At 43.0% G+C, this 11156-nt stretch overlaps 1 protein-coding gene across 1 annotated transcript in view; it reads right to left on the minus strand.

Moving 5' to 3' along the window:
• LOC103603083 (aryl hydrocarbon receptor nuclear translocator 2-like) overlaps positions 1 to 11156 on the minus strand; it is a gene marked incomplete at its 3' end in the record, with an annotated part of 113581 nt that overhangs the window by 6229 nt on the left and 96196 nt on the right. Inside the window, exons 7-9 of the mRNA XM_008587560.1 lie at positions 7890 to 7966; positions 6010 to 6144; positions 3848 to 3922 (exon numbers count right to left, since the gene is read on the minus strand). Coding sequence (XP_008585782.1) covers positions 3848 to 3922; positions 6010 to 6144; positions 7890 to 7966 — 287 coding nt within the window. The remainder of the gene's footprint in view (positions 1 to 3847; positions 3923 to 6009; positions 6145 to 7889; positions 7967 to 11156) is intronic.

Raw genomic sequence — 11156 nt, forward strand, 5'->3', positions numbered from 1 at the left:
TGGAATGCCTGAGATGGTGTGAAATTTTTTAACCCCATGTAACAAACACATGGAAGACACTGCCTGTGTGCAAAGCTTGGCCCTAGGAGCTATGGACAGAGAACAGAAGAAGGGAGCCGACAGTTCTGCAGACTCCCAGGGGCCGAGTGATAGGCCAAGCATTTTGTGTATCTGGAAAGTGAGCCTCAAGGGAGACAAACACCCTGCTCAATGCCTCAGGACCAAGGAGTGGCAGAAGAAGGACCGGATCCTAGATCTACCCAACCCCAATGCCCCTTTCACAAATCCTATTGCCAAGGCAGAATCTCTGTCCTCAAAGAGCTTCTCACCCAGCAGGGGCAGGACAGACGTGTAGATAATTGTATCCAGAGACAGAACGCTAAACACCACTACACAAATGAAAGATCAAGCACCATGGGGTTACCAAGAGAACAAGGAGAGACAGACTGTAGTGAGGATCCAGAAAGGCTCCTGGAGGCAGCCGGTGTTTGGAGCACAGTTGGAGGGTGGGTGAAATGTTGGCAAGTGACATTGGGTGGGGGGTGGGGGAGGTGCTCTCCTGGCAGAAGGAACAGCAGGAGCAAACGTTGTGTCTGGGAACCTGAGATGCAATGGGGGACTGGACTGTGCATGTAAAGCAGTGTGGGGAACCCGGTCCAGGCCTTGAGACCAGAGTCATGCATCTGACTGTGCTTAATTCAGATGCAATGCTAGTTACACGGAACTGCAAATACTGAGCATAAACCCCAGCTTAGCCTGGCTCTTCATGAAAACAGTCCTCTTCATCATCATCATCTTCATCACAGAAGGTGTCAGAGGAGAAAGGAGAAGGAAATGATGGGAGCCTTCTTTAAATTCCACTGGGTTCAGCTCTTACATTTGACTTCCAGGTAAACTGTGATCCAGAGAGAGAATCCAAAAGTAGATGCAAGCTTCCCAGCCCCCAGGCTGGCATGCTGTCACTGCACTAAACTCAAATTCCTTGCAAACTTGATCATGTTCTAAGGGTCTCCTGTCTGAGCTATTCAAATGTTTGTGTTTAAATCCAGAGTCAAGGGCTGGCTCTTAGCTGACATAGCTGCCTCTGTGCTTTTGCAAGATTATGCTGCTTCTCTTTATCAATATCTGTCCCCCACCTCAGCTGCCAGTGGCTGGAGCCCAAAGAACACACACAGGGGTCCAAGACCTGGCGTGTTCCAGGGTGTCCCTGCAGCTACATGGCTGCTGCCCACTGAGCCTGGGGCCAGGCTGGGGCTGGGCTGCCGACCCGAGGGCATTGCTACCTTGGCTTCCCTTCCCGCCCAAGGAATGAGGTGTCTGCTCAAAGAGCAAGAGTTACCAAAGCTGGACACCGGGAGGAGATCAGATGTTAAATTTCTTCTTTTTCTTTTCAAAACCAACAAGGTTCTAATAGCATCAGGAGTTTAAAGTCTCAGATGTGCTGTCAGAAGGGAGGCAGACCTGTGCTCCAGCCCTGGCTCTGTTACTGACTTGCTGTGTGACCCAGGGCAGGCAACTGAACCTCAGTGTCTACTGTGAAAAAGTGGGGACGACAACACTTGCTGTGCAGGGTTGAGGATGACATAGTGTATGAAAAAGGGTCTGGCTCATTACTGGGCACAGAATGGAGGTCCCATCACTGTTAGAGCTTCATTACCATATAGCTGGAAAAATGAAGCCAACCCACCCCAAACCTAACTATGCTAGACTATGCAAAGTTTATCATCATTTCCAAACATATGGCATAAAATGACATATTCTTGTAATGTTTAACCATTCTAATTACACGTCTTTCCAAAACAAAGCCACCTGCTATGGGTTCTGATCCATTTAAACTGCTTTATTAAAAGCCACTCTTATGCCGGACTCTACACGTGATGATGGAGAAGATGATGAAAAACACAGATGTGGGGTCTGCTTGCAGGAAGGTTAGGTTTTAGTAGAGAAGACAGAAAATAATAATAACGATAAACAAGCCAATGGACAAACAAATAAAGCTGGGGTAGTTGTTGTGGAGGAAAAACAGGGGCTGAGAAGGAGTTTGGGGGCTTTTAGCTAGGGAAGTCCTTGATGGCATCTCTGAGATGACATGAGTTGAAACCTAAAAAATAAGAAGACATCAGTCTCATAAAGAGCGAGGGAAAAGCATTCCAGTCAGGGGAACAACACATACAAAGGCCCTGAGGTAGGAAAAAGCATGTTCAAGAAACCAAAAGGCCAGTGTGACTGGAGAGCAGCATCCAAATGAGGATGGGACAGGACGAGGTTCACGCACAGCATGAAGCTACAGTAAGGAGCTTGGATTGGATTCTAGAGGCCTTGGAAAGCCGCTGACAGGTTTTAGGTAAAGACATGGCAAAACCTAATTTAAGTTTTCAGAATGGCTTGGAGTGGGGTGAGAGAAAATGCAGAAAAACCAGAAAGAAAGTTATTGTAGTAGTCAAAATGGGAGATGGGGGTGGCCTGGCCAAGGTGGGTGGGGGCGAAGAAAGAGAGGAAGGGTGGACTGTGGATGTCTTTGGTGGAATCACAGGAGGACTTGCTGAAGCTGGATGCACAGAGTGAGATTAAGGGAAGAGTGAAGGAGTTTCTGGCCTGAGAGAGTGGGAGGACGGTGGCGTGAGGGAGACAGGGGGCTGTGAGAGGAGAACCAAGCATTCTGCGTTAGGGTTAGTGGGCACTCAAGGGGAGGTGTGGAGTAGGTGCCTGGCTATATGCAGGTACGGAGCTGGATGGACAGTCTGGGCTGGGGCTGTCTAATGGACACTAGAGAGAAAAGAACAGAAGGCAGATCAAGGACAGAGCCCTGGGGCATCACAGCTTATGGAAGAAGGTACTTTTAAATGAGTGAGGAGGGAACTTAAATTCCTCGGACTGTGGATGTCTTTGCTGGAATCACAGGAGGACTTGCTGAGGCTGGATGCACAGAGTGAGATTAAGGGAAGAGTGAAGGAGTTTCTGGCCTGAGAGAGTGGGCGGACGGTGGTGTGAGGGAGACGGGGGGCTGTGAGAGGAGAACCAAGCATTCTGCGTTAGGGTTAGTGGGCACTCAAGGGGAGGTGTGGAGTAGGTGCCTGGCTATATGCAGGTACGGAGCTGGATGGACAGTCTGGGCTGGGGCTGTCTAATGGACACTAGAGAGAAAAGAACAGAAGGCAGATCAAAGACAGAGCCCTGGGGCATCACAGCTTATGGAAGAAGGTACTTTTAAATGAGTGAGGAGGGAACTTAAATTCCTTAGCATGGTATATGAGGTTTTCCAAAATTTGGTCTCACCAGGCTCATTTTTTAGACAGAGCCCTGGGGCATCACAGCTTATGGAAGAAGGTACTTTTAAATGAGTGAGGAGGGAATTTAAATTCCTTAGCATGGTATATGAGGTTTTCCAAAATTTGGTCTCACCAGGCTCATTTTTTACCACTGCCCACCTCCTCCTTACAAGTCGGCTGGTGTCACTCCAGCCCCAAGGAACTGTTTATGCCTCTCCCAATAGGCCATATTCTTTTGCATCCCTGATGCTGCCCCTCGGTCTAGAATGTTCTGTCATTTCTTCTGTGCTCATCCTTTAAGATCCATCCCAATTTTTCCCTCCCTTGGGAGACGTTCTTGCCTCTTCCCCACAGAGTTGGCCTCTCCATCCTCTGTTCTCTGCAACATTTTCTGCATGATCCTTAGAGCTCTTCTGTTACAGTGATTCCTTCCTCCACTAGACTGTGAGCTCCTACCCTGACTGATGTCTCAGGTAGGATTTTATAGCCTGCTTGGCACATAGTAGGACTGCTGTCCTGCCAGCCACAGCCACATGTACCCAGGCTATGTATTGGCTGTAAGCAAGTGTTGGCAGTACCTGCTGGAAGCTCTCACGCAGATGGCTCTGATCCTCAGGGTGGCAGAATTCCAAAATGTCCTTTCCCAGAAGATCCTAAATAAAACAGACAATGATAACCCCAAATTTAATAATCCCAAATTCCATTTCTAATTATTTTTATACTCACTGTTAGATAACAGTGTTCAATTACATCTCTTTCAACCCATCTCCTTTAGCCTGCCCCACAACAGATTAAAGAAACATGGATGCAAATTTTCCCTGGGAGCCACCATGGAGCTGGCTTCCTGGTATCCATCCTAAGTTCCTTTGGCATGCTCAATACCAATTTCTAAGGCATTAGATAAGCAGCTTCAGAATGCAATTTTATTTTTTGTTTGCCTTGGAGAGGCAAACTGTAATAAACATATTTTAATAAACATAAAAAGAAAGCAAAATGATAGCACAAGGACAGATGTGTTGCCTATGAAAACTGAAATTGTTTAAATGTGGAAACTGTAGCTCTCTTGTGGCTGCAGAAATGAGGTTACCATAAAGTAACTGTACTTGTTAAAAGCCTGTTTAATTACTAGTCTATGTTTTATTCAAAGGACCTAATATTAACCCAAAACAAAAGTGTTTTTCACAACAAAACAGACCAAAGAAGATAAACCGTCAAAACCCAACTTCATTTGTATCATAAGAAAGTGGTCCAGTTGGAAGTGCCTTAAACAGCAAAAGACTTAAACTAACTCATTGGTCAGAACCCAAATTAGCAAAGGGCCTAAGTGTGAGCTGACTCTGACAATGGAGGGGAAGTCTCATCTGCAGGCCAAGAAGCATCCAGATGCTCATGGAAGGTGCCAGTGGATGAATGGATTTGGCTGGAAATATATTGCCTGAGAAGCAATGGTGAATTTAAAAACAAACCAACTTTCCTCTTTATTCTGTCCAAGAATCTGAAAGTTTGCATGAATCTAGAGATGCAGAATTATGTGAAGGGTTCCAATATTCCCGGTTTCAAATGTTTCTAGTTCTAAAATATACATGTAATTAAAATACATACTCATGTCAACATATGCCAAACTTTGTTCTTCAGAACAGAGATCTTTTTCAACTTTTTAAAAAAATGCTTTTATTTTGAAAGAAATTTAAATCTATAGAAAAGTTGCAAGGATAGTACAATAAACAATTATATATTCTTCACACAGACTCAACGATTGCCAGTATTTTGCCATATTTGCATTTTCTTTCTTCATAGATATACACATGAATACTACATACATATGTATGTATATATTAACAATTTCTTGCTGAACCATTTAAAAGTAAGTTGCAGACACCATGACACTTCTCCCCAAAGTATCTTAGCATGTATCTCATGGAAATATGTTATCTCACCAAACACAACACACCATGCTGTACTCAAGAGAATCAATAATTATTTCATAAAATCACCCAATATTTGCATATTAACATTTCAGTGGTCTCACAAATGTCTTTTCTAGCTCTATGTTTTCAGGCTCAGGACACAGTTAAAGCTCTGACATTGCATATTGTTGTTTTATCTCTTTGGTTTATCTTAATTTGGGACAACCACTCCTGCCTTTTTGTGTTTCTCATGACACTGACTTTTTTGTTTTTTAGCACAGTCCTTTTTTTTTCAGCAGCTGGCCAGTATGGGGATCTGCACTATTGATCTTGATCTTGTTGTTATCAACACTGAACACCACGCTCTAACCGACTGAGCTAACCTAACTGGCCAGCGGTAGAACAAAAACCTGAAAATGTTACGCCTGTAAAAAGGGTTTCCAAACACAGCTGAGAAACAAGAGGCTAGGCAGAATTAAGTGGGTATCTTTACAAGACTTTGTAGAGTCTTTCACTTAATAAGCTTTGTAATAAAAATTAATTTATCGGAGAGCTCCTTTTTAGTAGACCATCTTAACTCTAGTTTGTGAAAAATCAGCTAGAGGAAAGAAAGGCCAGGGCAAAGAATGAAAAGTTAATTTTAAGAGGAGGAGTTGTTCGCCATGTCCTTCCTTGCTTTGGGAGGATACCACTCTAACCAGGCAGGGCACATGGGTCCTTATGCTGTTTCCCTACACTGTCATGGTGTTGTATCCTGAACAAATGAGACAAGTATGTTTTAAGGAAAGTTCAATCTCTAGGCAACTGCCATGAGCTCAAAACTATTTACTGACCTGGGGTTGGTAGCCAATCACACTGATACATCTTGGATCCACAAATGTGATGATTCCATCAGGGTTATGCCGGGATAAAAACTCTGTGGGCACCGACATCCCATTCATGTCCATGCACACGGGAGAGCTGGTCACCTTGAATGGGGAAAATCCAGGTGAGGTGGTGTTGACAGAGACAGTAGGAATAATCCATGTCGATTTAATTTCGCACATCCTTCCATGAGATTATACAATGAGTCTAAAGTATTCAATATCCCCACCATGTCTCTAACTGTAACAGTGGGGCACTTTCTTTATTTCAGGGCTTCAGTTTCCTTACCAGCCAATAGGAATAACGAAACTTACAATCTCACAGGGTGATTGTGAGGTTCAAAAGAGACACTGCATGTTAAACCTCAGCACAAGGCCTGGCAGGTAGCTGGTGCTCAATAAATGTTAACATTCTTCCCTTCTCCTGCCTTCCCTTTATTAAGGATGGCAAGTGGGCCTAAGGAACTGGATAAAATAATTGGAAAGTATACATTTGTGGACCAAATTCACCCAAATATTCTTTCTTCACCTATCTGCGAGGAGTACCCAGTGCTTTTCTATGTGAATGAAACTGCTTATTCATTTGTCTGAAAATGGTCAGACCTAGGAAATCAGGACACATGAGTGTCCTCCAAACATGTCTATCATGTCTCCCTCACCAGTATGGGGAAGACCCTCAGTGTCACGGGAGAACAAACAGTCCAGTTGATTGAGTGGTTATGGCGTGCCAGGCATTGTGCATATTTAATCCAGGGACATGAAAGATGAGTGTCCTCCAAACATGTCTATCATGTCTCCCTCACCAGTATGGGGAAGACCCTCAGTGTCACCGGAGAACAAACAGTCCAGTTGATTGAGTGGTTATGGCGTGCCAGGCATTGTGCATATTTAATTTTCACAAGACAAAAAGGACCCATCTCCCACCCTTGAGGAGCTTGCAGGGAACGAGCAGGTGCTCAGCTGACTGTACTGAAACAGACAGTGAGGGAATGACAGTGGGGAGGACTCAGTGCTGTGAGAGCAGGGAGGAGGGGATGATGAATTTGGACTGAGGAGACTGGGAAGTCATTTTATCTGGGTCTTGAAGGGTGAGTAGGTAGGAAGCACACAGGAAGAGAAGGAATTCTGAAGAAGAAGAACAGGGAAACACAAGACAGAAGAAACAGACCACGAACACCCACAGGGGTGGGGAAGTGCACGGTGGGTTTACGGAAAGGGCAACCATGTGGTCTGGGAATAGGATGTGGTGGGAAGGGAAGGAGATGCGGTTGTAACGATGAGTTTACACGTTATCCTGTAGACCCGGGGGAAGCATTCAAGGTGTGATGTGAGCAGAACTCGACTTTGCATAAGTGGCACAAGCACGGGGGGGTTGGACCAGTGCAACCCCTCAATGCAGCCAGAATTCTGTTGCTTATAGTTCACAGTCCCCTTGTCTTCTCCTAGATTTGACCTTAGCCTTGTCCCCCAGTGGGAGACACAGAAGCCACCAAATACTGAGTACATGGGAGATCAGAACAGGCATCCACAACTACAGTCTCTCACTCTTTCCAACCATAAGTCCTGATCTGAGATTTAAAAGGCTATGAGCTTTTACCTGGAGTCTCCCGATTGCCACAAGGCACTGGACCAGTGCAACCCCTCAATGCAGCCAGAATTCTGTTGCTTATAGTTCACAGTCCCCTTTTCTTCTCCTAGATTTGACCTTAGCCTTGTCCCCCAGTGGGAGACACAGAATCCACCAAATACTGAGTACATGGGAGATCAGAACAGGCATCCACAACTACAGTCTCTCGCTCTTTCCAACCATAAGCCCCTGATCTGAGATTTAAAAGGCTATGAGCTTTTACCTGGAGTCTCCCGATTGCCACAAGGCAATATTTACTGCCTTGTCCTACATCAGCATCTTCTTCAGGGATAGTCATTCCTGAAATGGGAAGAGCCAGTCATCAACAACATGCCCAAGATGAATGGAAAAGGTGGGAAAATGCCCATGATTTTACTTATGCAATCAAAAGCACAGATCCACTGTTGAAAACAGGTCAGGGCTGGCAAGCAAGCCACTGAATTAACCAGCCCCTCACTCATTTGCCGCTCCTCTCTGTACCTGGTGTCTTTTGGTAATTTCATGGGACATTATCATCCACATCTGTAGGACACGCAAAGGAAATTAAGGAAGGTGAAATGGAAATAATTCACCTATACCTTTGCACAAGTTAGCCAAAACATTTAGTTAGGAAAGAAATTTCAGTAAGAAGCCTATATGGGTCTTTCAGGGTATGTAAATATTTCACTTATCTGTTGACAAAGAATCAAACGAAGACCATTAGAAACAAAAGGAAAAACAAAAATAAGCAAATAAAACCCACCAAAGCAGAAGTTACTCACTTGCCAAGCAAGAGAACACAATTAGTGTTTTTCCCTGCTGTCGGGACATTCAGGGGTTTTCAAGGGCTAGGAAGGAGAAATTGGTGATGGTTATGCCAATTAAGCTCTGAAAACCAGTACTCCAAACAGGAAGGAATTGGTTAAAATAACCCTAATTGTTCATTAGTCAGAAAAAAGTCTTCTGTTTGGCCCAGTAAGGGTACGGCACCCGGGGTCCCTCCAGGTGCAAGCTTCTTGAATATCTGTAGCTGGTTAGAACTGTTGTAGTGAAAACAAGCTTTCTGTGTTGATACCTCCTGGGCAAGTGCTGTTAAGCAGAAAATTTCCTTTTACACTGCATAACACTTAACGTCAATATTTCCACACTAAGTCAGACTGGAGGTTCACAGGGACAGAATCACACAAGAACAGTGGCAACCCATCACTGTAGACTTTGAAGGGCTTTCAGACAGAGCATCACTGTGGTCCTAAGAGCCAGAGAAATGTCACTCCTTCCTCATCCCCACTGCACACTCCCCTCTTCTTTCCACCCCTGCCCCATCCACCTCCAGTAGGAAACCAATCCCTTTAGTCTCTGGTTTATCCTTGCTGAATTTCTTTTGCACACACAAGACACATGTGTAGTTTCCTATATCCTTTCCTTTGTTCTATGAAGAGCAATGTACTGGAGATACTCTTTTGGGCTTTGCTTATTGCACTTAACAGTATGTCCTGCAATTCACTCCATATTCATTCATAGAGCTCTTCCTCAAATCTCTTTTAGGAATGCATAGTGCCTCATTGCGTCAACGTGCCATGGTTTATTCAACCACTCTTGCATGTATGAACATTTAGGTGTTTCCAATATTTTGCAATTAGAAACAATGTTGCAATAAATAACCTTGTGCATATGTATTCTCCTATCATTGGTGGTGTATCTTCAGGGCAGATCCCTAGACGTGGGATTGCTGGGTCAAAAAGTAAGCACATGTGTAGTTTTGTTCTGCCAAGTTTCCCTCCAGAAGGACTGCACCAATTTGTGTTCCCACAGCAACGTATGGGAGGCCTGTTTCCCCACAGTCTTGGCCAACAGCATGTGTTGTCACATTATTTAATTTTCGTCAGTCTGGCAGGTGACAAATGATATTTTAGTGTTGTCTTTAATTTTCATTTCTCTAATTATGAGTGAGTTTGAACATTATTTTATATGTTTGAGGATCATTTTTATATCTTGTGTTTCATTGAATTGTCTGCTCATATCTCTTGCCCAGTTTTCTATTGGGATTTTGGTCTTTTGACTCAATTTTAAAGAAGTTCTCTATATATTAGGGATATTAAGCCTTTGTAGTCATGTTGTATGTTCTTCCATATGGTTCTGTCTTTTGGCTTTGCTTACGGTGATTTAAATTTTAAAAAATTTTTATGTAGTGACATTCATCAGCCTTTTATTTTATTACCTTTGGGGTCTGTCAGTTAGAAAGCCATTTCCCACACAAAGGTTAAAGAGAAATTCACCCTTGTTTTCCTCTGCTACTTTTATGGTTTCATTTTTTACATTTAGATCCCTGACCCATTCAGAATTATTCTTGTGTAGGGTGTGAGATATGAATCTAATTTAACCTTTTTCTAAATGGCTATCCAATTGCCCCACCAACATTTATTAAAAATGCAGTGATTTGAGACGTCACCTTTATCAAATGATAAAGTCCTAATTTTGACCTTTCTCTTCTCTTCCACTGGCCAATTGCCTATGCACCAGTACCACACCATTTTAATTACAGAGGCTTTATTGTATGTTTTAATGTCTAGCAGGACTATTTCTCTCTTGTAGGTTTTTTTTTTTTCCAGCATTTTCTTGGCTATCTTAAAGGTTTGTTTTCCCACACAAACTTTAGTATCAATTTGTCTAACTCCATAAAATAGTTTGATAACATTTTTATTAGGGTTGCATTGAATTTGTAAATTGACTTCAGGAGAACTGACATGTATATAATGTCGAGTTGTCCTAACCAAGAACAAGGGTTGCTTTCCCATTTGTTTAGCTTACTTTTGTGTTTTTCAGGTGTGTTATAAAATTTTCCTCATATATACTTGTACTTTTAATACTTATTAAAATTATTCTTAAGTATTTCATCTTCTTTGTTGCTACTGTAAATGGGGTTATACTGTTTATCATTTATGTATGTGAAGGCTATTGATTTTTGTATAGTAACATTGTATAGTGATACTTCACTGAATTATTGTTTGAGTTAGTTTTATCATTAATTTGCAATCTGAAAACAGAGACAGTTTTACTTCTTTTTCACATATTTTTTGCCTCTGATTTCTCTTAATTGTATGGGTTAATATCTCTATTACAATATTGAATAGTAGTAGAGATAGTGGGCATTCTTACCTTGTTTCTGTCTTAGTGGAAATATCTCAAGGGTTCCTTCATTAAATAAGATACCCTCTTTTGGCCTAACATATAACACACACACATAAATCATGTTAAGAAATTATCCCTCAGTTATTGTTTAGCATTTTTGCAAATCTCTTTAGTGCCTACTTAATATTGGACAGCTACATTCTAATACCTGCTCTGTCCTCAATCTGTTACAATATGTTGTTTTAGCTGACGCATATGCAAAAATATGGACTCACATATTTCTTCAAAAGAAAAGGGAGGGGGCCGGCCCGGTGGCGCACTGGATAGTGCGCCGCTTGGGAAGCGCGGCGGGGCTCCGCCCGAGGGTTCGGAACCCCCCTAC

This window comes from Galeopterus variegatus, unplaced genomic scaffold, assembly GCF_000696425.1.
Source record: "Galeopterus variegatus unplaced genomic scaffold, G_variegatus-3.0.2 Scaffold4434, whole genome shotgun sequence".
Lineage (NCBI taxonomy): Eukaryota > Metazoa > Chordata > Mammalia > Dermoptera > Cynocephalidae > Galeopterus > Galeopterus variegatus.